The sequence below is a fragment of the Pan paniscus genome, chromosome 16 (genome assembly GCF_029289425.2).
Source record: "Pan paniscus chromosome 16, NHGRI_mPanPan1-v2.0_pri, whole genome shotgun sequence".
NCBI lineage: Eukaryota > Metazoa > Chordata > Mammalia > Primates > Hominidae > Pan > Pan paniscus.
Genome location: NC_073265.2, coordinates 79,213,038 through 79,240,625, shown reverse-complemented (window position 1 = coordinate 79,240,625; position 27,588 = coordinate 79,213,038). Strand labels below are relative to the sequence as shown.

The 27,588-nt window shown below is 48.4% G+C and overlaps 3 protein-coding genes and 1 pseudogene across 19 annotated transcripts in view; 3 read left to right on the top strand and 1 right to left on the bottom strand.

Annotated features, from left to right (window-relative positions):
• WDR93 (WD repeat domain 93) overlaps nucleotides 1-208 on the bottom strand; it is a 50,596-nt gene extending 50,388 nt beyond the window's left edge. For 11 of the 16 annotated variants that reach the window (XM_055098969.2, XM_055098970.2, XM_055098972.2 and 8 more), the window contains exon 1: nucleotides 143-208. The gene's annotated coding sequence lies outside the window, so the exon portion shown is untranslated. The remainder of the gene's footprint in view (nucleotides 1-142) is intronic. The other 5 variants (XM_055098971.2, XM_055098975.2, XM_034939406.3 and 2 more) reach the window with 4 other exon arrangements.
• PEX11A (peroxisomal biogenesis factor 11 alpha) lies at nucleotides 195-9,467 on the top strand. 2 transcript variants are annotated; one of them, XM_063596917.1, is made up of 3 exons: nucleotides 195-429; nucleotides 4,448-4,563; nucleotides 7,047-9,467. In XM_063596917.1, the coding sequence occupies exons 1-3, from the start codon at nucleotides 374-376 to the stop codon at nucleotides 7,616-7,618; spliced, it is 744 nt and encodes a 247-aa protein (XP_063452987.1). In that variant the 5' UTR covers nucleotides 195-373; the 3' UTR covers nucleotides 7,619-9,467. The 2 variants fall into 2 exon arrangements, with proteins under 2 accessions (XP_063452987.1, XP_063452988.1); XM_063596918.1 differs by having other exon boundaries at nucleotides 300-812; nucleotides 7,047-7,950.
• Nucleotides 2,744-3,059, top strand: LOC129394038 (large ribosomal subunit protein eL42-like; annotated as a pseudogene).
• PLIN1 (perilipin 1) lies at nucleotides 9,462-26,599 on the top strand. Its single transcript, XM_024925705.4, has 10 exons — nucleotides 9,462-9,728; nucleotides 11,566-11,750; nucleotides 13,497-13,555; nucleotides 17,587-17,791; nucleotides 19,433-19,515; nucleotides 20,755-21,019; nucleotides 21,327-21,499; nucleotides 23,192-23,383; nucleotides 23,804-24,049; nucleotides 25,043-26,599. Exons 3-10 carry the CDS (start codon nucleotides 13,511-13,513, stop codon nucleotides 25,400-25,402), a joined length of 1,569 nt encoding a protein of 522 aa, XP_024781473.3. The 5' UTR covers nucleotides 9,462-9,728; nucleotides 11,566-11,750; nucleotides 13,497-13,510; the 3' UTR covers nucleotides 25,403-26,599.
• The last annotated feature ends 989 nt before the right edge of the window (nucleotides 26,600-27,588 follow it).

The following is a 27,588-nucleotide window of genomic DNA, read 5'->3' as shown; positions in this document are numbered from 1 at the left end:
GGCGTCAGGCATCCGGAAACGCCCGAGTCTGGGGAGACGGACCCCCTCAGACTTTCCTCTAGGAGACTCTGCAGGTAAAGGGGAGTCCTGGGACTCGAGGGGAGCCCCGGCACCCGAAGGTAAGATCGGAAGTTTTGCTCACCTGGCCGGGCGGCGTTGCGTCGCCTTGGTAACCACAACTTCCGGCTTAAACCGGAAGTCCTCGAAGTTGCTCTACAGAAAGTGCGCCCGCCCCCTCTGGGGCGGAGAGACTCAGCCCCCCCCCCCCCCCCTCAGCGGATAACCTGGGACTGACTGTTCCCTGGGGATCCGGCGGGCCACAGAGGACCCACGCCTGAGCCCCGTGCGACTCGTGGCCTTTGGGCTAGAAGCCATGGACGCCTTCACCCGCTTCACCAACCAGACCCAGGGCCGGGACCGACTCTTCAGGTGAGTCAGGTGCCAGCGGCCTCCGCCCCTTTCTCGCCCTAACTCGGCTCCTGTGCCTATTCCCCTGCACCCGAGAAAAAGGAGGTGATAGCCTAGTAGATGGAAGCAGGAAGGACGTTGCCAGCTCCTACGGAGGGAGTTTAGTATCCGAGCCCCTCCTTACCCTAAATTCAACGTGATTGGGCCCAACGCACCCGCGTCCCGTCCTAGCCCCGTGCACGAAAGCCCCAGTGCCTGGCACCCTGGCCGCCTCGAGACCGCCGACGACGTGACACCGGCTGACAGATCCTCCTCCCCTCCTAACTTTGCTCTCCGGGCACAGAAAGATTGGTTCTCTCCACTCAACATTCTTCTGAGGGATCTCCTTTAAAGAGAAACTTTGGGTTAGTATTTGTGGCTAGGGAAGCAAACCACTTGGTGTGACTTCAAATATCTCTTTTTTTTTTTTTTCTTTTGAGACGGAGTCTCGCTCTGTCGCCCAGGCAGCGGCGCGGTCTCGGCCCACTGCAACCTCCGCCTCCCGGGTTCAAGCGATTCTCCTGCCACAGCCTCCCGCGTAGCTGGGATTACAGGCGTGCACTACCACGCCCGGCTACTTTTTGTATTTTTAGTAGAGACGGGGTTTCGCCATGTTGGCCAGGGTGGTCTCGAACTCCTGACTTCCGGTGATCTGTCCACCTCGGCTTCCCAAAGTGCTGGGATTACAGGCGCGAGCCACCGCGCCCGGTCTCAAATACCTCTTGAAATGTTTGAGGAGAGACAGAAGTTCTCTTCCATTATTGCCCAGGCTGTATCATTGAGATACTGCATGTGGAATAGTTTTGTAAATTGTAAAACAAAATATAGCGGGGATGAGACCACACCAACTGGATTGGGGGGAAATACAGTGGGGAGAAGCTCAGAAAGAACTAAGTGCACCTCTAAGGTTCATGCTGTGCTACTGAAAATATTAAACAGAGATTGTGTCTCTTTTTCTTTTGGTTCCATAAGAAACGAAAAGAACTGAGAGATTGTATCTTTAATACGAATACAGTACTAGTTCATGATGTTTTAGAGATTTGGTTGATTCTTGCTTAATTAAAAAATAGTTACAGTTGCAGTTTTATTTAACAGCTCTGCTTTCTCTTCTGGGTGTTCAAGTGCTGATACAAACAGATCAATTAGAATGGCCCCATGAGGCTTTTGGAAGCCATCTTTATGCCAGCTATTGTTCCCAGTGTTTTGCAACTATGAACTTATATAACCCTCATCACAACCCTGTGAGGTAGATACTCTAAATATTTTCCCCACTTCAGATGGAGAAACTGAAGCAGAAAGAGGTTAATAGGTACTACATGGCAGAACTGAGAGATTCACATCCACGCAAATGACTCCAGTGCCCACTTAACTACCAAGCTATACTGGCTTTCTCATTAGTTTGATAGGTTTTTTAAATGGTTGCTTTATATACAAGCTTCATTAAATAGAAATTTCATTAAATAGAAACCTGTAATTCCAGTGTACCTAGAATGTACCCTGCAGGGTTTATCAAGGAAGTTGGTTAAAAAAATAATCATTTAGGCCGGGTGCAGTGGCTTACACCTGTAATCCCAGCACTTTGGGAGGCTGAGGTGGGCGGATCACAAAGTCAGGAAATCGAGACCATCCTGGCTAACATGGTGAAACCCCGTCTCTACTAAAAATACAAAAATTAGCTGGGCGTTGTGGTGGGCGCCTGTAGTCCCAGCTACTCAGGAGGCTGAGGCAGGAGAATGGCATGAGCCCAGGAGGCAAAGCTTGCAGTGAGCCAAGATCACCCCACTGCACTCCAGCCTGGGCGACAGAGCGAGACTCCATCTAAAAAAAATTAAAATAATAATCATCATCATTTAGGCCGGGTGCAGTGACTCACACCTGTATTCCCAGCACTTTGGGAGGCCGAGGTGGGCAGATCATGAGGTCAGGAGTTCGGGACCAGCCTTGCCAACATGGTGAAACCCCATCTCTACTAAATATGCAAAAATTAGCTGGGTGTGATGGCACGTGCCTGTAATCCCAGCTACTCAGGAGGCTGAGGCAGGAGAATCACTTGAATCCGGGAGGCGGAGTTTGCAGAGAGCCAAGAACGCACCACTACCCTCCAGCCTGGGCAACAGAGCGAGACTCTGTCTCGAAAAATAATAATAATAATAATTTAAGATATGTTTATTCCAAAAGATCTGAGATCTTTAGTATTCATTTCCCAACCTCCTTGATGATCTGTATAACCTTTATGACCACACTGGCATTCATAAAATAATACCTTGCTTTCTGTGCCAATAATGCTCACGCAAACATGGTGAACATTCCTAAAACCTGTCGGACTGTAAGAAGTGTGGCAAGCACCAACCCCACAAAGTGACATAGTACAAGAAGGGCAAGGATTCTCTGTATGCCCAGGGAAAGCAGCATTATGACAGGAAGCAGAGTGGCTGTGGTGGGCAGACTAAGCCGATTTTCCAGAAAAAGTCTAAAACTACCAAGAAGTTTGTGCTAAAGCTTGAGTGTGTTGAGGCCAGTGAAGATCTAAGAGAATCCTGGCTGTTAAAAGATGCCAGCATTTTGAACTGGGAGGAGATAACAAGAGAAAGGGCCAAGTGATCCAGTTCTAAGTGTCATCTTTTGTTTTATTATGAAGACAATAAAATCGAGTTTATGTTCACTTCAAAAATAAATAAATAAAAGTAATGTCTCACTGTTGGCCTGATCCTTATTATTAGACCAAAGCTCAGAAAGGCAGAGTCATTGACATGACCAGCCCTGTAACCGGGAAGCACACTTAAAAAAGAGAAAGCGATTGTTTATGATTCCAGTCTTCTCTTTTTATTTCATTCCTAGTAACAAGTTCACTATTTTAGAAAATGGAAAATGTACCACATTTTTATTGAGAATAATATTTATAACATAAAGGGATTCAAATGCACTTACAAGACAGTAGGAACCAGGCACCTACTTTATTAGCAGATTGCCAAATGGATTTGGATGTGTGACTATGTGATGTAAAATTTCTCCTACATTTATATTAGTAAGTCATTGTTATTTGTAAGCATGACAATAATCACTTTATTAAATATATAGTATTAAGCAGGATTCTGCCTGTATTTTATGTAAAATACGAATAAGTTTTGAAAGACAACTATGAAAACATATTTATACTAATTTATGTACTGATGTGTATTTGGTCCTTTCATTTATAAAAAATTAAACAATCTTTAAACTGTGGACTTTTCATTTGGTTCTGGTTTGAGTTTGTGTCCTGTCACATAGATGGTAGGTTAAGTACATGGTAGAAAAGTTCATTTTAGAAATCTGAAAATCAGGCCAGTAGCTTATGCCTGCAATCCCAGCACTTTGGGAGGTTGAGTAGGGCAGATCACGAGGTCAGGAGATCGAGACCATCCTGGCCAACATGGTGAAACCCCCATCTCTACCAAAAATACAAAAATTAGCTGGGCGTGGTGGTGCACACCTGTAATCCCAGCTACTCGGGAGGCTGAGACAGGAGAATCGCTTGAACCAGGGAGGCAGAGGTTGCAGTGGAGCCAAGATCACACCACAGCACTCCAACCTGGCGAAAGAGCGAGACTCGGTCAAAAAAAAAAAAAAAAGAAGAAGAAAGAAAGAAAGAAAGAAATCTAAACCAGGGAAGAGAAGGAATATGGATCTTTGTAGACTTAACATGAGGGAGATTTTGTACAGTTTCTCACTTTGACTATATCCATTTCTCTGTGCCAGCAAAAGGCCTTTTGGAGGCACATTGGCTGCATTATTGCAGAATTTGTTTTCATTACCTTTGTGTTAAATTTCCATGACATGTTCTACCCTTTGGCTCTCCTGTAGAATGACTGTTGCAGAATTTTGCTTTTGTAAGAGTTGCTACATGAGAAATGGTCTTGGAAATGTTGTCTGGAGGCATGTGTTTCTCTTTCCCTTACTTCATGAATTAAGTTTTATTTGGTTTGTAAATCATTCTTTTCAATTTTTTTTTTTTCCATTTCAGAGCCACTCAGTACACATGCATGTTGCTTAGATATTTGTTAGAGCCCAAAGCTGGCAAAGAGAAGGTGGTAATGAAGCTCAAGAAACTGGAGTCCAGTGTGAGCACTGGTCGTAAATGTAAGTACCCTGTTTCTTGAGGGACAGTGGCTCCTGGTTTAGAATCCTCAGCCTCAGACCCTGTAATTCATGGAGTAATTTCTAGGTCATTAATTTCTAGTCAATCAAGTTTATTGGTGAAATTGACCAGTAAGGCTGTCCTCATGGCACAACAGGTTTGAATGTGTTGCTGCAGACCATTCATAAACACCCTCTTATGTTCACATGTGGTGCTACACCTTATCTTTCTGCTGAATCGTAACCAGTGAGACAGACAATGTGTTAGTTCACCTTTAGTTCTTAGAATCATAGTATGTTTTAGCAGTCTCTGACATGAGCTTCTGCTCCTGTGAGCCCCTTTGTTCTAAACAAGAGTGGAATAGTTATATCCTAGACCACCTGCCTTTTTCCTTTATTGAGGAGTGCTAGAGGATATATAGGTGGATACATTTTTGTAGACCATGTTTGAGGTAGGTTTCATGCGAAAGGTAAAAAGTGAAATCAATATTTTGTGTTTATTAAATTCACTTTAATAATATGTCATACTGGGAAATCCAGTACTTTTCATAGCAATTGACTTTCTGACTCTTTGTTGTTTGATGAAAACCAGATGTTGCTATAGTAGGTTAGCAGAGGCATTAGAATGGAATGTAGAGCATCACATATTGATCAGTTGGTTTTGAGCACCTATGTTATATAGGTACATTCCTGAGCCTTATGGGAGAAGTAAGGTGCTTTAAATAATGATATATAAGATTTAGTGCCAAACTTGTTGGCTGAGGTAGAGGAAAAGAAAGGTGTTTTAGAGGAGGTGGAACTTGAGGTGAGGCTAGAGAGAAGGAAGAAGAGAGTTTCGAAGGGCAGTTTTCTCTAATAAAGGCTCAGAACTGTTCTGAGTAAACCATTGTATGGGAGGATCATTGTCAAACTACAAAACTAGTTTGACAGATTTAAATTGTCAAGCAGAGGGATGGGAAGGGTGGGGTGAGCTTTTCTGGATGGCACTGAAGGCCAAGATTAGAAATTCTATTTAGATTATTTAGAATGTTGGAGCTGAAAGGTCCTTTAGAGGTCACTAGTCTGTAAGTCCAGAAGGGGCTTATCCAGGGCCATTCAGCCAGTTAGTGCAAGAGCCAGAACTGGAACCCAGAATCTATATACTAAAATAGTCATTACATATACTATTTTACTATTTTATGTTATTTTTGATAACATAATACCAAACATTCTTTTTTTTTTTTTTTTTTTTGAGATGGAGTCTCACTCTGTTGCCCAGGCTGGAGTGCAGTGGCCTGATCTTGGCTCACTGCAACCTCCACTTCCCGGGTTCAAGCAATTCTCCCACTTCAGTCTCCCTAGTAGCTGGGACTACAGGCATGCGCCAATATGCCTGGCTAATTTTTGTTTTTATTTTTTATTTTTTTTAGTAGAGACGGGGTTTCACCACGTTGGCCAGGCTGGTCTCAAACTCCTAACCTCAGGTGATCCGTGCACCTTGGCCTCCCAAAGTGCTGGGATTATAGGCGTAAGCCACCGCGCCCAGCCCCTTCTGAAATTATAAGTTTTCTGAGAGTAGCTACTTCTGAGCGCCTCCTGAGTCTAAGGTATGGTCCTTCAAGGAAAAGTACTTCTTTTGTATCCTCCGTGACATTTAGTACTATAACTCTTTCTCAGAAGGTGTTCAGTAAGTACCTATTGATTGATGCATCCCTGATGAATTGAATTACATGCTCACATAAGGACATGCCATTGCAATGGTTGATTTAATTCAACTAGGAGCTCTGTGACAATATTATTAATTGTTCTATCCGTTAAATTCTACCATCTCTACTTTATTTTCTTGACAATAGGTAGCCAAAAGGGGTTTGGACCAGAGAAATGGCAAAATGATAATAGTGTTTTTTAAAAAGACAGTCTTTTGTCTGGAAAATAAATAAAATGCAAGGCATCAGACTCTCCAAGAGAGTATTGCATCTGGAGTTCATGTTATCATAGTACCTTCCTTCTAAAGAAGTGTAGCTGGTAAATAGTCAAATGTAACAGTCCACACTCATGATTGACCTTGCCTGGAGTATGCCGTCAGTCAACATTAAGGTGTTCATTACAATGGAGGAGGTAAATTTAAAGAGTCACTGTATTTTTTGCCTTCCAAGATCACTTTAGGTGTCCTTAATGTACTGTAAAATCTTTCTCTTTTTCTGAGCAAAGGCTGAGCCTTTAATGACCATCAGTTGTTAAAAAGACCAGTGCTAAGCTGGGCACACTGGCTTGTGCCTATAATCCCAGCTACTCGGGAGGCTGAGGTGGGAGGATTGCTTGAGCCCAGGAGGTTGAGGCTACTGTGAGCTGTGATGGTGCCACTGCACTCCAGCCGGTGTGACAGAGCAAGACCCTGTCTCAACAAAAAACAACAAAAAGCTGGCTCCTCACCCTGATACAGGGATTCTATCTTCCCGTTGTGTACTAATGAAATAACTGTTCACTATTGTGGGTTCTACTTGCAGGGTTCAGACTAGGCAATGTGGTACAAGCTATACAGGCAACTGAGCAGAGCATTCATGCCACTGACCTGGTACCTCGCTTATGCTTAACATTAGCCAACCTGAACCGTGTGATTTATTTCATCTGTGACACCATCCTCTGGGTGAGGAGCGTAGGTCTCACCTCTGGCATCAACAAAGAGAAATGGCGAACGAGGGCTGCTCACCACTACTACTATTCTCTTCTGCTGAGCCTGGTCAGGGATCTGTATGAAATCTCCCTGCAGATGAAACGAGTTACATGTGACAGGGCAAAGAAAGAGAAATCAGCATCCCAGGATCCTCTTTGGTTCAGCGTGGCTGAGGAGGAAACAGAATGGCTCCAATCCTTTCTACTTCTCTTATTCCGATCTCTGAAGCAGCATCCTCCCTTGCTCCTGGACACAGTGAAGAACCTTTGTGATATCCTGAACCCTTTGGACCAGCTGGGGATCTATAAATCCAATCCTGGCATCATTGGACTTGGAGGTCTTGTGTCCTCTATAGCAGGCATGATCACTGTGGCATATCCTCAGATGAAGCTGAAGACCCATTAGGGTGTTTTTAGGCTTGGAACTAGACTAGCACCTACTTTAAAAGATGGCCTCTTAGTGGGATAGACATTTGTATAAGTCACAGGCCACGTCGTACTGTGCTTAAGTTCTTGTTCATGTGAGCATTTAACAACCTACGATGTGGGCAGAGATGAGGCCAAGAACGGAGAAGGGAGGAGCATGAAGAGTTGTATGTTTTTGGAGTGCTGGAGTGACTTGTGAATTTCTGAATATTTTCCCTTCATCTAACATTGATTGAACATCTCTTATGTGCATAGTGGGAGCTTAGTATTTGCTGAATGAATAAAAATTGAAAGGAAAAAATTTAAAAAGACCCAATCGCACTGATCATTGAACACTAGTATACAATAACTTTAGGGTTATATGGATCATCGGTTTCACATGATTACAGTAGGTCTGGTGCATGGCACTCTCAGATCTAGTAGAGGCTCTGATGTCAGTAGCAGGATGGAGGAGAGCTGGGCTTACAGCCTCTCAACTTGTTGGCCCTTATACCATCACTGCACTCATGTCCTGGCTCTGTGCAGAAGTAGAATCAGAAAAGCATCAGGCACCTTCATGGTATAAATTGTGTCTATGGGTGCAGTGAATAAGCAAAACTCAGAAGCAGACCGGAGGGACTTATAAAAATAGGTACAGGGTCACAATGGGTGCCTTTATGTAGCCTGTGACAGATAAGAAGCTGACAGTGAGCCAAACAAAAAACTGAGGCTAGAGCCTCATTCCTCTGACTCCTAATCCAGTGTTCTCTCCATGCTCTCCCACTGTCTTCAGAATTGAGTAGAAATGTGATCCCCTCCTGAATCCTGTTTTTTGCCTCTTACTCTCCCATAATTTGGAAACTTCCTTGTCCAGTGGTTTATATTCTTTTCTAGAAAAACTAAAACTGGGTGGAGTGTGGTGGCTCACACCTATAATCCCAGCACTTTGGGAGGCTGAAGCGGAAGGATTGCTTGAGGCCAGGAGTTCAAGACCAGCCTGGGCAATGTAGTGAGACCCCATCTCTACAACAAAGTGTTAAAAAATTAGCCAGGCATGGTGGCGTATGCCTGTAGTCCCAGATACTCTGGAGGCTGAAGCAGGAGGATCACTTGAGCCCAGGAGTTCAAGGCTGCAGTGAGCTTCCACCGCACTCCAGCCCGGGTGATAGAGCAAGACCCTGTGTCTTAAAAAAAAATTAAAACAGTATTTAGACTTATCAGTTAGATTGTTTTATTTAAATCCTTCTAACAATTTAGGCAATTCTACATTAATTTTCATCAAAATTTATCCAGTCAAAAAAATTTCATGAATACTCCAGATGTAAGAGAGTCACAATTTTCTACGATAAATCAGACGTCTTATTTGTAGGGTGATTGAGGGAGGTGGAAAGTGCAGGAGGAAGCCAGTGAAGAGGACAATGGAATGCTGAGTCAATGACATTGACTTGTGTTCCTATCTGCCATCTTGGGTGTGGGTCTTTATATGTGGTTACAGATCCTTTAGTTTGAGGGAGGTGAGGTAGAGAAATAGGATGCCAGCAGGTAGGAGGCTGATGTCAGTCCTCCCAGCAAAGCTGTGTCATTTATCTGAATGGAAATGAGAAAATAAATATGTACTCAATAAGTCACATTTCCCAGAAATGTGATTGAGATTCTCAAAAAATAGACTCAGATTCTTGGCTGTCTGTTTAACCAATCACGATATGGGATTTGAGAAATAAAATTTAGGGAATTTTAAGAGACATGAAAGCTACTAGGTCAGGGCAAATAAAAAGCTTAAATAACTATTTTTATTGTCCAGATCCTCTACTGTAATAGATTAACTATGTTCAATAAATTTCTAGACAAAATTGACTTGTGTCTGTGAGTGTGTTCTGGGAAGAGAGAAGAGTTAAACGTAAGGCAATCCAGCAGATAATCCTCAATCAGCCTACACAGTTGGTACAGCGAGCTCTGGGCTAGAAGATCCAGGCTGAGGAGGAGGGTGGAGAAGGATTGAGATGTAGAGCCTCTGGGTTGAGAGGGACCTCTGAAATGAACTCATCTAGACTGCTGCCATGGAGAGGGTGCTCTACAGTAGCCCTGTCAATCGCTGGCTGGCTTCTGCCTGGGTAAGTCTGCCTTGAATTCATGGTGGTATGTTATGTTACAGTGGTATCCATCTTGGTACTTTTGTCCTCTGCAATGGTGAGTGGTGGGGAGTTTGGGAAATACTACCTCTTCTAAGAGGTTTGTGTAAACCTTAATGGTGTCCTGGTACCTCCCTGTGAATCCTTCTTTGTAACTAATGTTTTCCACCCCAGAGCCTCCACATTCATGAGGGATGCCAAAAATCGAAGAAGTTCTTCATAGATGTACAGCCCAGCACATTCATAACTGAGCATTGTTGCCTGACAATTCATTTATTCAACAATGAATGTTTGAGTGCCATGCATGGTTTTGGGTATCCACTTGTGAGCAAGATGACCTAGGTCCCTGCTCTCACTTGGTGGAGGGGTAGGGAAAGCAGGTAGGTACCGAGAAGGAAAGAAGATAGAACTCTATGCCCTGCAAGCTACTGCTAGAAAACTAACACTTCTGTCTTCCCTCGGGACTCTCCTAGGCCCTTTCACCACTTCTCACCTCTCACCCACATTCTGCACTCCCAGCTAAAGCAGCCAAAGGACTATTTGATTTGGCAGAGCTTTCAGGCACAAAGCCCTATGTTCCCTCTGGCTTAAAGCCACTACTCTGAAGGCTGAAAACTGCCCTTTGGCTCAGGTTGCTGTCCAGTCACAGCCTCACAGATAATTTGTGCTGAACCTTGAGGTGAGGGCAGAGGCCACTTTAAATACTTTGTCTTCTCTACTGCCTTACATTTGAAAAGCACAGGTTGGATCAATAAGTATTAAACGTATAGCATATTACTCCTTTGAAGCCTCCCTGCTTGACTCCTCCCTTTCCTGTCTGCTCATTCCCTACTTTATTGCATCACAGATACGTAATTTATTACCAAGGATCTTTCATAATTCCCCACCCCTGCCTCTTTCTTCTCTTGCCCACACTGTGTGACTTAGCAGAGTCAGCAATACATAAAATTCCACCAGCAACAAAGAAAATAAGTTTTGTTTTCCTATTGTCTATTTTCATGAAGAGGCCCTTCTTAGTTAATCTGAAAGCTATGGCTTATACCATAGTCCTCCATCATATCTGAAGCCAGGAACTAGAACTTGGGCTTGTGCTTGAGTCCTGGCTAAAGAATCGTTGAGGGGTGCTAATTCTTGGTTGTCTGGGTGCTATTGATTAGTGATAGAATCTTAGTCAACACTGTCGCTTATCCAGACTTAGGAGAATAAAAATCTACTTGGCTCTCCTACTCTTCATTCTGGTAGCATCTTAGGCCAGGTAAAGTTCAATAAATTTTTTTGAATTCTAAGAAGTGGGAATTCCTCCCTCAACTCAAAGGCTATATTGTCAAAAACTCAACTCCCGGCTCTGTCACTTCTTCACTGAGGGCAATTTATCTCCATAATCAAAGATGAATACATTCAGATGAACTCTTCTGTGTGGGTTTAAATTTTACTGTTCAACATTCACTCTTGCTAGTAAATAAGAAAAGATGAGAGAAATGGATTGAAAACTGTCCCACAAGACCCTCTATGGAAAAGGAGCCAAAAGATTGCAGAGGTATATAGAACTTTAGAGCTTTTGAGTTTAACGATGTCTATCCCTATACCTTCTTTCTGGAAAGCAGATTTTTGTGAATTGAGGGCAGGAACATTATAGAACTGATGCTTCATGGCTCTGGAATACTAAGTCCTCTGAGCCTGGATCTCCTTCAGCTCTGCCACCTACCTCCTTGTTTGCTAAATGTCCTTAGAGAAGTTAGGATATGCCTGGGGAACCCTGGGTCAGATAACCATGACAACTGGCTGACCCTGTTGTCTCTCCCTCTCTGCCCTCCTCTAGCTGGGAGGTGGAAGCAGCATTGCCCAAGCCTCCCAGGAGTGACAGGAATTGTTTTTGCCTGAGGAGACACTCTGCAGCCTGGGCTCTGTGAGACTGAGGTGGCGGTCAGCCGGAGTGAGTGTTGGGGTCCTGGGGCACCTGCCTTACATGGCTTGTTTATGAACATTAAAGGGAAGAAGTTGAAGGTAAGGGCCTCTTGGGGATTTTGCTGGGGATGAAAAACTCTGCAGGGAAACTACTGAGGGAGAGATTCTGGTATAGATACCAGAATCTAGAAATAGAGGAATTGGATAGGCACAGTGGATCATGCCTTTAATCCCAGCACTGCAGGTGGCCAAGGCAGGTGGATCACTTGAGCCCAGGAGTTCAAGAACAACCTGGGCAACACAGTGGGATCCTGTCTCTACAAAAAAGAAAAGAAATTAGCCCTGCATTGTGGTGCATGCCTGTAGTCCCAGCTACATGGGAGGCTGAGGTGGGAGGGTACCTTGATCCCAGGAGGTCAAGGCTGCAGTGAGCCATGATCATGCCACCACATTTCATCCTGGGCAACAGATTGAGACCCTGTCTCAAAAAACAGATAGGGAGAGGGGGAGAGGGACAGACAGAGAGAAAGAGAGAAATAGAGGAATTAACCCAGAGCCTTTTCAAAGATGAAACCTTTAACTTGTTTATTTATTTTTTTAGAGATGGGCATCTCACTGTATTGCCCAGGCTGATCTCCAACTCCTGGGCTCAAGCAATTCTCCCATGTCAGCCTCAGTAGCTGGGATTACAGGTGCTTTCCAATGCACCCAGCTTGAAACTTCTTGTTTTAGTCTCTTTTGGACCCTCATTTAAGAGCCTTAAGATTTTATCTAAAACTTTTTATCTCTTATGGCTACCTGCATTTTTTATTTCCTAACCTGAACTCTTTTTTTTTTTTTTTTTTTGAGACAGAGTCTCTGTCACCCAGGCTGGAGTGCAGTGGCGGGATCTCAGCTCACTGCAACCTCCACCTCTCAGGCTCAAGCGATCCTCCTGCCTCAGCCTCCCAAGTAGCTGGGATTACAGCCGCCCACCACCACGTCTGGCTAATTTTTGTATTTTTAGTAGAGACGGAGTTTCACCATGTTGCCCAGGCTGGTCTTGAACTCCTGAACTCAGGTGATCTGCCTGCCTTGGACTCCCAAAGTGCCGGGATTACAGGCCTGAGCCACCGCGCCTGGCCTCTTAACCTGAACTCTTATAGGAAACATTATTCTTGGCCGGGCGTGGTGGCTCTTGCCTGTAATCACAGCACTTTGGGAGGCCAAGGTGGGCAGATCACTTGAGGCCAGGAGTTCAAGACCAGCCTGGCCAACATGATGAAACCCCATCTCTACTAAAAATACAAAAATTAGCCAGTGTGGTGGCTCATGCCTGTAATCCCAGCACTTTGGGAGGTCTAGGCAGGTGGATCACTTGAGGTCAGGAGTTCGACACCAGCCTAGCCAACATGGTGAAACCCCATCTCTACTAAACAGAAAAAAAAAAAAAAAAATTAGCCGGGTGTGGTGGTGGGCGCCTGTAATCCCAGCTACTTGGGAGGCTGAGGCAGGAGAATCCCTTGAACCCGGGAGGCAGAGATTGTAGTGAGCCGAGATTGTGCAACTACACTCCAGCCTGGGCAACAGAGCAAGACTCCATCTCAAAAAAAAAAAAAGAAAAGAAAAGAAAAAGAAAGAAACATCAGTCTTGACAAGTAAGCTATGGAGCAACTCATAGCTATGGGACCCTAAGGAGTGGGGCTATTGTGTGTGACATTCACCCTCCAACCTAATGCCTTCTGTTCAGGGCAAATGGGCCCCCAGGCAGCCTGGGCCTAGTTGGTGGTCATGAGAGGTAGGGAAGTGACCCAGTGGAACTCAAGCCTGAGGGCTTCTGATGGGACCTGGGACTCTGTTTTGCAGCTTGAGGAGCGAGGATGGCAGTCAACAAAGGCCTCACCTTGCTGGATGGAGACCTCCCTGTAAGTAACTTGGGCTCATCTGTGACAGGGGATGGACAACTGAGGGAGGAGGAAGAAGCAGGGAGGGGAGATGCAGGGGACTTAGGGCAAGATATTCCCAGATTATAATCCTAGTTCATTGACTACCATGGCTTAGTTATTCTTGCCCTCACCACCTTTTGTAGGGGGCAGTTGGAGGATCTGGGAGGGGAAAAAAAGATGCCTATTAAAAACTAAGCACCTTGAAAAAAAGGGACAGAAATCCTGGCTTAGGGACGGGGGGAGTGGAGAGGAAGGAACTACTGTTTAAACCCTGACGCAGAAGCCCATGCTCTGTCCACCACCCAGCTGGATGTGCATTCAGTGCAGAGCCACTGCATTCTGTGTCTCCAGAATCATTCATAACGGCAAATGTCACCTGTCGGAGTTAGACGGTGCACAGCCTGTGCTGCTGTGTGGGGGGAAGGGTGGGATATTCCGTGTGTCTGGTGTTCTATCTCTGACCTGGTTTTCACTGTGACTTGAAGTGATTTGATACTTTTAGGGATGCTTGATGGCTCCTGGCAAGGCATCTCAGATTTGGGCACAGTTCAGATAGTGAAACTTAAAAATTATGAACCTGTGCAATATCCACCTTGCCCAAGTTAGGCTTTTACTAACTCTTGCACTAGGAATCACTTTGTTTTCTATTGAATCATAGAACAGAGAGAGGCGTAAAATGGTCAAGTACATGGTTAAGCCATTCTAACAGACGGTGGTTTATTCCCTTCCCAGGATCTCTTTCCTCCTTCGGTTTTGTCTAAAACAACCTCTGAAGGCTCGTCCAAAATGTTAAAAAGAATGTTTTCTTGTTTATAGTCATAGTCTATTTCTAGTTCAAATTTCAAATTCACCTGCAGGATAAAAAACTGAGATATTGGCCAGGTGCGGTGGCTCACGCCTGTAATCCCAGCACTTTGGGAGGCCAAGGCGGGCGGTTCACAAGGTCAGGAGATCAAGACCATCCTGGCTAACACAGTGAAACACCGTCTCTACTAAAAATACAAAAAATCAGCGGGGCATGGTGGCGGGCGCCTGTAGTCCCAGCTACTTGGGAGACGGAGGCAGGAGAATGGCGTGAACCCAGGAGGCAGAGCTTGCAGTGAGCTGAGATCGCGCCACTGCACTCCAGCCTGGGAGACAGCGAGACTCCATCTCAAACAAACAAACAAACAAAAAAACTAAGATATTGTGGGCTGCTCTGTCTTAGTGTACATGTAGGTGTCATTGATGGGGGTCTTTGAACTCTGCCTCCTACAAACAGAACAGGTCAGGTCTTCACTTTGCGAGCAAAACCATGCCACAGTGTCATATTCAAAGCTACAGAGAGCCTGAGCATCGGAATCTGACCTGGGGTTTTTTTTCTTTTTACTTTTGATACGGAGAATTCTCAACATTCATAAGAATGACAGAAAAGAACATAGTAAGCCCCATGTACCCTTTATTAGCCCCGAAGACCATGAATTCGTGGCCAATCCTGCCTCATCCTCACTTCCATTAATTCCCCCACTTCATGTTATTTTGAAGGTAATCCCAGGTAGGCCATTTCCAACTTGTGTTGGAATCCTGGCTCTGCCACTTATCAGCTGTGGGATCTTGGGTAAATCACTTCCTGTTTCTGATTGTCAATCTCCTCATCGACTCAGTGTTGGTGACAGTGCTGACCCCAGAGGATGGCTGTTAGAATTAAGTGAGCTCATGTCACCAAGGCACCCAGACCAGTGCCTGCAGCATAATGGCACCTGGCAAATGTTCTTTCCCTCTGCATGCCTAGAATTTGTTCTTTTAATTTTATTTATTTATTTTTTAGATACAGAGTCTTGCTCTGTCACCCCGGCTGGAGTGCAGTGGCATCGTCATAGTTCACTGCAGCCTCGGCCTCCTGGTCTCAGACAGTCCTCTCACCTCAGCCTCCCCAGCAGCTGGGACTGTGTAGTCCACATGCCATCAAATATTAGCATGACCAGTTTTTTTTTTTTTTTTTTTTTTTTTTTTTTTTTTTTTGTGGCTCAGAGTGGTCTCAAACTCCTGGCTTCAAATGATCCTCCCGCCTCAGCCTCCCAAAGTGTTGGGATTACAGGCATGAGCTTCTATACTTAGCCCTAGAATTCATTCTTTTACTCAAAGACCAGTGTTTTTTCACTAAGGTTCCTAGGTGACCTAAAACTTAATTATGTGACTGCTGCCAAAGGTGCATTACTAACAGCACAGCACCCCGGAAATGATAAACGATTGTTCCACTACACCCAGCACGCGCAGATCGCACCCAGAGTGCTGTCTTTGAGTGTTGTTTGTTTGTTTTTTGTTTTTTGAGGCAGGGTGTCATTCTGTCATCGAGGCTGTAGTACAGTGGCGTGATTATGGCTCACTACAGCCTCCAATTCCTGGATTCATGCGATCTTCCCGCCTCAGGTTCCCAAGTAGCCGGGACCACAGGCACACAGCACCATGCCCTGCTAATTATATTCTTATTATTTATTTATTTTTTTTTGTAGAGACGGGGTCTCCCTGTGTTGCCCAGGCTGGCCTTAAACTCCTGGGCTCAAGCGAGGGTAGTATATTTTTAAGAAAGATAATGTAAAACTGTAGCATGTCCAGGAGAGGGGGTCACCAGACCACAGTGTGAACCATTTGTAAACGAAGTTAGGAACTGGAGCCATTTAACATGATGGAGGCACTTCTAAAGGGAGACATATTTGACTTCAAATATGTGAAGGGCCAACCCATGGATGAGGAAATAGGTTTGCTCAGTTTTGTTCCAGAGGGCAGAGTGTGGAACAGGGGGTTGGAGGCAAATTTCAGCTCAGCAAAGCTGTCCAACAAGGGACACAGGCCACTTTGTGAGGGGGAGAGCTCTCATTCAGGGAGACATTCAAATATAAGTCTTGGCTGGGCGCAATGGCTCAGGCCTATAATCTCAGTGATTTGGGAGGCTGAGGCAGAAGGATCACTTGAGGCCAGGAGTTCAAGACCGGCAAGACCCCCCCTCTACAAAATAAAAATATTAGCAAGGCATGGTGTCACACGCCTGTAGTCCCAGCTACCCAGGAGGCACAAGTGTGGGGACTGTTTGAGCCCACAAGTTGGAGGTTACAGTGAACTATGATGGCACTAATGCACTTCAGTTTGAGCAACAGAGTGAAACCCTGTCTCTATAAAAAATAATAAATAAATAAAAACAAATACAAGTCGACCAGAGGAACGATGGAAAGGATTCTTACTACAAAGTCCCCTAAGATTCTGTGATTCTGTGCAGTTGGGCAGATCTAAACCTACACATTCTACTAGGCACAGCCCTGACTGTGGTTCACGTATTCAGCTAACATTACTGTGCCATGTTTAGCCTACACTCTGGGGATGCAGAGATGACAGTCTACGGGGAGTGAGATGAACACACATAACCACAGCACGGTGTGACGAATGTGGAGAGAGCCAGGGAGGGAGTGGTTTCCGACGTGATGGAGGAGAGTCTGGAAGCTTCACAGGGGAAGTGCTGGTCAAGCAGAGTCTTGAAGGAATGGCATTCCGGCAGGCAGCAAGGGCTGTGGGAGGGAAGGTGAGCGTTCTAGGCAGTGGGGTCGGGATACACAGGCAGGGAGGCAGTACCCCAGGAAGACCAGAAAAATGTTTGGAGAAGCCACCAATCAAAGGTGGACTAAAACTCTAGACATTAACAACACTTGCTCTCTACCAGTAGGTATCAGGGGAGTGAGCTGAGGTGGGGGTGGGGGTGATGGGATCTGACTTGGTCCCTGGAGAACAGAGATTGCCTTGGCAGCTCTCCAGCACCCCGGATGGTGACCAGGAGGACATGGCCGGCTGACTCTTGTTTTCCCCATGGGCTCTCCCACGCTCCCATGATTGGGGCATCTAGAGACCTCTTTGGCCTTGGTTCCTCCCAGGTCGCTTGGACTCAGGCTAGTTGCACCATTGGTCCCCATGACCCTGGGGTCAGCTTCCCGGGAGGCTGGAGAGGGAGGTGGGACAACTTGAATGTGTTCCTTCCGCACCAGGAGCAGGAGAATGTGCTGCAGCGGGTCCTGCAGCTGCCGGTGGTGAGTGGCACCTGCGAATGCTTCCAGAAGACCTACACCAGCACTAAGGAAGCCCACCCCCTGGTGGCCTCTGTGTGCAATGCCTATGAGAAGGGCGTGCAGAGTGCCAGTAGCTTGGCTGCCTGGAGCATGGAGCCGGTGGTCCGCAGGCTGTCCACCCAGTGTGAGTCCTTGCGGCGCTCAGCAGCTGCCTGCTTGTTCACTGCCTACCTTCCAGTCTGTCTGTCCGCCTCTCAGTCTGTCTGACTGTCTGATAACTTGCTTGTCTGTCTGCTTAACTGCCCACATCCCATTGCATGGTCTTCTTATCTATGGCTATAAAGGTATACATACAGATCTCTTTTCATCTATAGATGCCTATCTATGGCCCAGCTGGCATTTTCCTAGGATAACAATGATGGCCAGAGAATCTGCAGGGGAAGGGAAGGCAGGGCTATGCAGGCAGTGGTGAGGGTAGGGCCCATGGCAGACCAGACACTCACTGTGGCAGCACAGGCAGCAGCAGCAAGAACCAGCAGAGTCTGGCAGAGGCAGAGGCAGCCGGCACTAGGGGCCCTGGCAGGGCCGGAGGGCACGGAGGGAGGGGAAAGCTGGCTGAGCCCAGCAGCTGATGGTAGCAGCTCATGACGGGTGGGGGTGGCAGAGAGCCGCCAGCCAGGGCCCTGGAGGCAGAAGATGGCTCTCCTACTGGCCTTACCAGATGTGCACCACTCAAATTGTTCCGCCCCATCTAAAAATGTGGTCTCCGAGGCATACACAGGGCTGAGGGAAATCACAGCAATGCCAAAAAGTCTGGTACCTTCCACCATCCTAATTACAGAATTATGGATAGCTGAGGACTCCACACAGCAAACAGGAGAGGACCGATGTGAAGTAGGCCCAGGCCGTGTCTCTGGCTACAAGCTCCTTAAATAGTTTCCTTGAGTCTCATTCTGCCCAACTGGGAGACAGCCAAGTCATCTGGGCTCTCTGCTGCTTGAGAATTTTGTGAAGAAAAATAAGGTATCTGGAGAAAGAATATATGAAAGAGTATAAAGAACTCTCCTTGAAAGCTGTGGCCCCCATTGGCCATGGCTGCAGAGCCGATGTCCCGGCCAATCCAGGCGGGATCCCCTTGAAGCAGGTGCATCTCTGATGCATGCCACTCTCCGGGGGCAACTCTTTTCCCTTCCCTGTGACCCTCTTCAGACAGTTGACCATCTCAACACCTAGTGGTTAAAAAGAAGAGCATGGACAGCCTGGGGCCTGCACTGGCTGTGCTGGGAGTTTGTCATGTTGAGAGCTAAGCAGGCCCAGCCCCAAGGCCTCACTGCCATCTGCTTCCCTCTCACACCTCTCTTCTCCCTCCTCATGCTCACTCAGAGCCCCCATGCAGGTCAGGAAGGAAGAGAAGGAGGGAAAGAATGGTACTTGTTGGTGATTCATATAGCTCCCATCATTCTTCTTCACAAAAATCCTGCCAGGCAGGCACCATTAATTCACCTTTTATAAGGTAGGAAGCAGAGGCTCAGACAGGCTGTGACTAGCTGAGGCCCCAGGCTGCTTAGATGTGGTCATTTGGCCTTTTGAGTGCAGGTCTGAGCGACTCCAGAGTTCCCACACAGACAGAAGAAACTGGCCCGGGTCTCAAGGAGTCCCTGCAGACAAGGGCTAAAGAGGGCAAAGGGCCTGGGGCCCAGAGATGCTGGGGAGGCAGCAGGCCTTGGGATTTGAGGGCTCCAAGTCACTTCCTTGGCACAGAGGCCAGTGCTAGATTCTCATGGGGAGGGGCAGGGCTCACCCAAACTTGGCCCTTTCCTTCCAGTCACAGCTGCCAATGAGCTGGCCTGCCGAGGCTTGGACCACCTGGAGGAAAAGATCCCCGCCCTCCAGTACCCCCCTGAAAAGGTGAGCCCCTTCCCACCTCTCGAAGCCTCCCTGCACTCTGTCGTCACCACCTCTCAGGGAGGAGAGGGCAGGGGCTGCTGATGCCGTGACTGGAAGTCTGTGTCCCATGGTGAGCACCCTCCAAGGCTGGCGGAGACTGCCTGCTCCCAAGGCCACACAACAGGCTCCTCTTCTCCCTGTGAAGCTAAATGGAGGTGGGGTTTCTGGGACCAGCAGGCACGAGCCCAGAGGCAAACCCAAACAGGAGCTTGAGGCGGGTCCCACTGCCTCCCGATACCGCACCCTGGGATCTGAGGTTCCATAGTCTGCCCTGGACCACTTGGCAACTACAGCTGCCTAAGATCATGAGTCACACTCATTCAGATCCCAGGAGTGCCATCCCATATCCTCAAGATCCAACCTTTTATGGACCATGAGATTGAAGGTCACTTTACCTGGCTACATATTTATTGGGTAGTTGCTATGATAAGGACTCATTTTTGGTGCTTCTGGGGAATAAGCTTCAGTCTCTGACCTCATCTATCTCACTGACCAACTATGTACCCTTCCCACAAACATGTACTGAGCCCTACCCTATGCCCGGGGCTATCACCTATGCTTTATCAAGCGCTCTTATTTAATCCACTTGTCAACCCTCTGGGATAGGGGTTGTTATCTCCATTTTACAGAGAGGAAACCAGTGTCTCCCCCACGGCCACACAGCCTTAAGTGGGGACAATGAGAGCAGGTCTATTCAGCTGTGAGACCTGTGCTCTTTGCTCCCCATTTTTCCAGATAAAAGGCAACATTTTTGTCACAAAGGAGCTCCCAGAATAATGAAGAAAAAGACAAATTATTTCAATGCAGAACTTGTAGGAAGATCAAGCACACCTATAAATCAATAGAAATGCTGTATTCTGAGGAAAGGATGGAGGAGATTCCTTGTGAGCCCAAGGGTATCAGGACAGGTGGCACCAAGGACGAGCCTTTGGGGTCATCCTCACAGGATGGGAGGGATCTTGACAGGCTGTGATGCGGGGTGAAGAAGCCAGGAGATCCAAACAGTTGGCACAGGGAAGGTTGGAGCCCTCTCCCTCTAAAGCCCAGCTTAATTCCAGGTACCTAAATATCAGTACCAGTTCCCTGGGCCTTTAGATGATGCCTTCCTGGGAGCTGGGCTCAGGCCACCAGACCCCAGAAGGGCAGCCCTTGTAGGGCCTGCAAGACCACATGCCTAACACCCCCACCAACTTCCCCCAGATTGCTTCTGAGCTGAAGGACACCATCTCCACCCGCCTCCGCAGTGCCAGAAACAGCATCAGCGTTCCCATCGCGAGCACTTCAGACAAGGTCCTGGGGGCCGCTTTGGCCGGGTGCGAGCTTGCCTGGGGGGTGGCCAGAGACACTGCGGAATTTGCTGCCAACACTCGAGCTGGCCGACTGGCTTCTGGAGGGGCCGACTTGGCCTTGGGCAGCATTGAGAAGGTGGTGGAGCACCTCCTCCCTCCAGACAAGGAAGAGTCAGGTACCTGCCATTCGGAGGCTCGGCCTGGGAGTGAGTTGTCACACACACTGCCGGGGAATCAGCAGGAGGTGGCTCATCCAGCCACTGCTCTGGAATAGGGAAGGCCAGTGGGATTTTCAGATGGATTCATAATCATTTACCCCCCCCACCCCCACCCCATCTGTAAAGAGGGAAAGTGAGTTGTGGAACTCACCAGTGAGTTTGTGGTGGACCTAGAACACCTACTTTCCAGTCCTAGACATGACCCAGATCTCTCCGGCCCCTCTCTGACCTGTTTTCTCTTCTTTCCCCCCAAATCCCTACCCAGCCCCTGCTCCTGGACACCAGCAAGCCCAGAAGTCTCCCAAGGCCAAGCCAAGCCTCTTGAGCAGGGTTGGGGCTCTGACCAACACCCTCTCTCGATACACTGTGCAGACCATGGCCCGGGCCCTGGAGCAGGGCCACACCGTGGCCATGTGGATCCCAGGTGTGGTGCCCCTGGTAAGTATCTGCCCTGAGCTCTGACTGACCGGGTGCCTGGGAGCCCTGTGGGCCTCCTAGTCCCTCCCATCCCCCACCCATCACCCCTTCCTGTCCTGAGAACATTCTCTCTTCCAACCTGGGCTGGGGCTTCAGTTCTAAGAGGACTTGAGAGGGGTAGAGGGATGGCCTTCCAGACCACAGGGAAAGAGAAGGGAGAGGATGTTAAGCAAGGGCAGGCCTGCCTTGCTAGAGTGCTCCTGCCCCACCACTCACTTCTATCTCCCCCAGTTCCCTCTGAGTCTCCCACAAGCCCCAGCCTTCATCCCCCCAAGTGGACCTCTTTCTATGGGTCTTCCCACCTATAAGACAGCAGGACCTCCATCTGCTATGCAAGCACTGGGGACTGTCATCCTTAAATAAACAAAGTATACAACCCATTTTGTCAGGGAGAGTGTACCCAGCACCAATGCACCCAAGGTGAAGTTGCCCTTTCTAGGCCCAGGGAGAGTTAACTCCCCACCACTCCCCACCTCCACCTCTCTGTATCTTAGCAGAAATAGGCTGGATGTTTTTCATAAGGAATTTTAGTAAGAAACTAAGGCCAGAAAAGAAAATAAAACAATATTAAAGCATAAAGGCCAGCAAACAAGATGACTACTTTTCAGCCATCTTTTGAGCAGTACTTTTAAAAGCATCATCAGGCGTGGATCATTCATTCAAGCAAGTGTTGCCCCTGCAGGAATACAGGAGTAGCAGTTCCCCTCTGTCCCCTGCATCAATAACAGCTGAGACTGAGTCACATGCCTGGACCCTGCCTGCAGTGGGCAGAACCTCACGTGCCACAATTCGCATGGAACAGAGTGGCATCCCCAAAAGCTGTGTAATAAGGAGGCTCTGTTTGTGGGGCTCCCTAGAGGTTTAGAATGTGCCTCAGGAGATACCAGCCCACTTGCTCAGTCAATTTCTTCCCATGGGACACTCTGGTTCATTGAATTTTTCACTCTTAAAAGATCTGGGAGGAGTATCTACCAAAGCTAACATACATATATCCTATGGCCCAGCAGTTCCACTCTTAAGTGTATACCCAACAGAAATGAGCACTTAAGTCTCCCAAGACAAGTGAAAAATGTTCAGATCAGCAATATCCTTAGCTAAGAACTGGAAGCGATGATAATGTCCATCAACGGTAGAATGGGTAAATTACAGGAAATTCGTATGATGGAATATTACACAGAAATGAAAAAGAAGGAACTACTTCCATTTGCAGCAACATGGGTGAAACTTACACCATCATATTTAACTAAAGAAGCTATTAATAGATGAATACACATGGTGTGACTCCACTTACATGAAGTTCAAAAATAGGCAAAACTAAGGCATGGTGACAGAGAGCAGGACTGTCACTCTTGGGGGAATATGGACTGAGTGGGGACACAGGGAGTCTTTGGGTGTTGAAAATGGTCTATGTCTTGATCTGTGGTGGTTACACAGGTGTGTTCTTATAAAAATTCATAGAGCTTACACTAAAGATGTGTGCACTTTAGTGTATGTAGATTACCACTCAATAAAAAGTTTCCAGAAAAGTCTGCCGGGGGTGAGCCCTGCTCACCACCTGGCCCGGACCCTGGGGGCGAGGGGCTTGGGCTGCTGGGGCTCCCTGGCCTTCAGCAGGGACAGTTGAGCCAGCAATCTGCTGCCATCCTCCCTCAGAGCAGCCTGGCCCAGTGGGGTGCCTCAGTGGCCATGCAGGCGGTGTCCCGGCGGAGGAGCGAAGTGCGGGTACCCTGGCTGCACAGCCTCGCAGCCGCCCAGGAGGAGGATCATGAGGACCAGACAGACACGGAGGGAGAGGACACGGAGGAGGAGGAAGAATTGGAGACTGAGGAGAACAAGTTCAGTGAGGTGAGGGGGAGAGTGGGAGCCTCAAGGTCCCCCAGCCCACAGAAGGGGTGAGAAGCAGAGGCATAGGGTGAACTCAGGGCCTCTGCCCCAGATGCAGGGGCACGGCATGTGCGTGCAACACCCTTCACCCCACCCCCAAATGCCCAGCTGGCGAGGGACTTCCATGTCATTCTCTCAGCTGACCCTTGCAACACTCTGTAAATAGGCAGGGCAGAGATTATTGTCCCATTTTGCAGGAGAAGAAACAGAGGTTCAGAGAGGGAATGTGACCTGTCCAAGGCCACACTGCTAGTGGCAGAATAGGCCTGAAGTTTTGTAAATTTGGTATTCTCATGCTTTCCCCTCTAGCCCTGGGGCTGGTGGGGAGGGAAGGGTCAGGGGAGTTACCACAGGAGGCACTGACCCTGCTCTGGCCCCCAGGTAGCAGCCCTGCCAGGCCCTCGAGGCTTCCTGGGTGGTGTGGCACATACCCTGCAGAAGACCCTCCAGACCACCATCTCGGCTGTGACATGGGCACCTGCAGCTGTGCTGGGCATGGCAGGGAGAGTGCTTCACCTCACACCAGCCCCTGCTGTCTCCTCAACCAAGGGGAGGGCCATGTCCCTATCAGATGCCCTGAAGGGCGTTACTGACAACGTGGTGGACACAGTGGTGCATTACGTGCCGGTGAGTACCACCCCTGGCAAACTGTTAGTGTCCCAAGGGGGCCTGGACATGGCAGATAAAGTAGATTTGACTGAAGGGGCTGCAGTCCCCCTCCTTTCCCCTACTCCTCTGGAGACCGCCCGCCACTCCAGTCCTCAGTGCCCTGGCAACATTTTAACATACTGGGCCTCTCCCAGCCCCAGGAGTATAGAGGCCCATGGCTCTGGCCTGAGGCCTCTCCCCACGGCCCCTCCCACCTGCTGGTAGAGGAGTCTCCAGCCATCAGTCCCAGGATCCCAGTGGCTCACCTTCACCCCTTTGCTCTCAACTGAAGGGCTGGGCAGGTTTGCATGCTGCTGCCTGGGAAGGGGTTGGAGAGGCTTCCAGGGCACCCTGAGGGGTGGGCCATGAGTTCCAGGGGACAGCAGCAGGCTCCACCCAATTCTATCACCTGTCACCAATAGGAAAAACCCAGGGGATACCAATGCCATCCCTTTGGGAGTCCCTTTCCAAAGCAGGTTACAGATTATGCAGGCCTGGGGGGCGGGGCTGGTCAGGGCAGAAAGCACCCTTAGAGCTGGTAAGGGGGTGGGTTACTCAGTCACTCTACCAAACAGCATGCCAGGGATCTTAGCAGCCCGCCTGTTCATCCTGCGCTCGGGCCAGCCCCAGGAAGGTGTACCCGTCCCTGGCCAGGTCACTGTGTGGGCTGCAAGGAAGAGTTAGGAAAGCTGATGACCTCCCATTGAGGGTTCCCCTCAGGAAGGCCTAGGGGATCCTGAAACTTTGGGAGGCTTGGCTTGCCTGAGCAGCCTGGTCCATGGAGAAGCTCAGAGTGGGCAGGACCTCAGGGCTTTCCCCGGTGTCCCCCAAACTACTGAACCGCTCCCCAGCCTGTGTCCTCCTGACGGCCGCTCCCGGGGGAACAATCGAGGGGCCCGGGAAGGGGCGGTGGGTCAGAGGCGCAGGGCCCAGGGCCAAGCCAGGACTCTAAGGCGGCTGCCGGGCCCTCAGCTCCCCAGGCTGTCGCTGATGGAGCCCGAGAGCGAATTCCGGGACATCGACAACCCACCAGCCGAGGTCGAGCGCCGGGAGGCGGAGCGCAGGGCGTCTGGGGCGCCGTCCGCCGGCCCGGAGCCCGCCCCGCGTCTCGCACAGCCCCGTCGCAGCCTGCGCAGCGCGCAGAGCCCCGGCGCGCCCCCCGGCCCGGGCCTGGAGGACAAAGTCGCCACGCCCGCAGCGCCGCGCCCGGGCTTCCCGGCCGTGCCCCGCGAGAAGCCAAAGCGCAGGGTCAGCGACAGCTTCTTCCGGCCCAGCGTCATGGAGCCCATTCTGGGCCGCACGCAGTACAGCCAGCTGCGCAAGAAGAGCTGAGTCGCCGCACCAGCCGCCGCGCCCCGGGCCGGCGGGTTTCTCTAACAAATAAACAGAACCCGCGCTGCCCAGGTGAGCGTTGCCACTTTCAAAGTGGTCCCCTGGGGACCTCAGCCTCATCCCGATGATGCTGCCAAGGCGCACTTTTTTTTTTTTTTAGCATCCTTTTGGGGCTTCACTCTCAGAGCCAGTTTTTAAGGGACACCAGAGCCGCAGCCTGCTCTGATTCTATGGCTTGGTTTTTACTAAAAGAGTAATTGCCTAACTTGATTTTTCATCTCTTTAACCAAATTTGTGGCCAAAAGACATTTGACCATTTCCAAAATTCAGATTCTGCCTCTGTGGATAAATATTTGCCACGAATGAGTAACTCCTGTCACCACTCTGAAGGTCCAGACAGAAGGTTTTGACACATTCTTAGCACTGAACTCCTCTGTGATCTAGGATGATCTGTTCACCCTCTGATGAACATCCTCTGATGATCTAGGCTCCCAGCAGACTACTTTGAAGGGAACAATCAGATGCAAAAGCTCTTGGGTGTTTATTTAAAATACTAGTGTCACTTTCTGAGTACCCACCGCTTCACAGGCTGAGTCCAGGCCTGTGTGCTTTGTAGAGCCAGCTGCTTGCTCACAGCCACATTTCCATTTGCATCATTACTGCCTTCACCTGCATAGTCACTCTTTTGATGCTGGGGAACCAAAATGGTGACGATATATAGACTTTATGTATAGCCACAGTTCATCCCCAACCCTAGTCTTTGAAATGTTGACATTAGATAAATCTAGAGAATGCGTTCATACAATTACAGAATTCAAACATTGCAAAAGGGTGTGTGTGTTTCTCCCCAAGCTCCCCTGTTCCCCTTCATTGAAAAGCACCACGGTGCCATCTCTTGTGTATGCAGGGCTATGCACCTGCAGGCACGTGTGTACGCACTCCCCGCCTGTGTTTACACAAGCTGTGGGGTGTTACACATGCCTGCTTTTTTCACTTAATAATACAGCTTGGAGAGATTTTTGTATCACATTATAAATCCCACTCGCTCTTTTTGATGGCCACATAATAACAACTGCATAATATGGATACGCCTTATTTGATTTAAGTAGTTTCCTAATGATGGACTTTTAAGTTGTTTCCTTTTTTTTTCTTTTTTGCTACTGCAAACAGTGCTATAATAAATGTCCTTATCAAAAATGTCTAGTGTACATGTGTGGCTATGTATATATATATGATAGACGCATAACTTGTAACCATGACATACTGGGTGAAAGAATACGTGCATTTTAAGTATTACTAGATAATACCAAGTAGCCTGCCAAACCAAACCCTATTTTTCTAGTTATTTTCACCTGCAGCTTCAAAAATAGGCACAGAAAGTTATGAGTCTTCAGTCAGTCCTTTTAGACATCCATATATTTATACTCATCTTCCACAGGTCCCCCTCAGACACATAAGCACCCACTCTATTAGCTCCCACTCTATTGCACACCTGGAAGCCCCGCTCCCTGAAACTGACTCTAGGGCCCTGGAACTGACTCTGTGGCCCTGGCAGATCTTTGGTGTAATGAGTCATGGGCCTTGATCTGTGGTTTTGGAGTCTGAGGATGCCAAGAATGGTGACAAGAGAGAAGCTGGTAGATATACACATAAAGACGTGGCCAGGCCCCTGAACCAGCCATGGACCCTGCCCACCCCACTTCCACGATATAAACTACACCCAGCAGTTCCCTGGGGGGTGGGGAGGGAAGATGAGGGGTGGAGTTGGCAAGAGGGGTTCTTAGAAGCTGATAGAACAGGGCTGAGCAGACAGAGCCCAGCACAGCCTTGGCAGAGCTCCCATGGACAGATGCTGGAGAAGTGACCTCAGGCCTAGATGTGCAGAAAGAAACGCCTGCCTGTCCTGGGCCTCACCCACCCTCACCCAGGCAGCTTTCTTCCTGGTGCTCCGGAAACCACATTCCTAGCTCTTTACTCCTCCCTGGTCCTGCAGCTCCTCCTGCTAGGCTATACTCCAGAAGGCAGGAAAGCTGCCTCCTCAGCCGCCTGAGGGCTGCGGCCGCCAACATGCCTGCTGGTCAGGCCCAGTTCCTTCACCCAGCCCTGGGCCTGAGCACGGGTGCTGGAGGCCACATATGGAATAGGACAGCCCAGGAAGCAAACAGTGTAAGTTGTAAGTTTCTTTT

What these genes read in the sequence shown, in the direction of transcription:
- PEX11A (XM_063596917.1), top strand. Translation starts at nt 374, where the DNA reads ATGGACGCCTTCACCCGCTTCACCAACCAGACCCAGGGCCGGGACCGA. An exon ending in GGCCGGGACCGACTCTTCAG is followed by an intron (nt 430 to 4,447) that starts GTGAGTCAGGTG and finishes TTTCCATTTCAG; the next exon opens with AGCCACTCAGTACACATGCA. An exon ending in TGTGAGCACTGGTCGTAAAT is followed by an intron (nt 4,564 to 7,046) that starts GTAAGTACCCTG and finishes TTCTACTTGCAG; the next exon opens with GGTTCAGACTAGGCAATGTG.
- PLIN1 (XM_024925705.4), top strand. Translation starts at nt 13,511, where the DNA reads ATGGCAGTCAACAAAGGCCTCACCTTGCTGGATGGAGACCTCCCT. An exon ending in TCCAGACAAGGAAGAGTCAG is followed by an intron (nt 21,020 to 21,326) that starts GTACCTGCCATT and finishes ATCCCTACCCAG; the next exon opens with CCCCTGCTCCTGGACACCAG. An exon ending in AGGAGAACAAGTTCAGTGAG is followed by an intron (nt 23,384 to 23,803) that starts GTGAGGGGGAGA and finishes TCTGGCCCCCAG; the next exon opens with GTAGCAGCCCTGCCAGGCCC.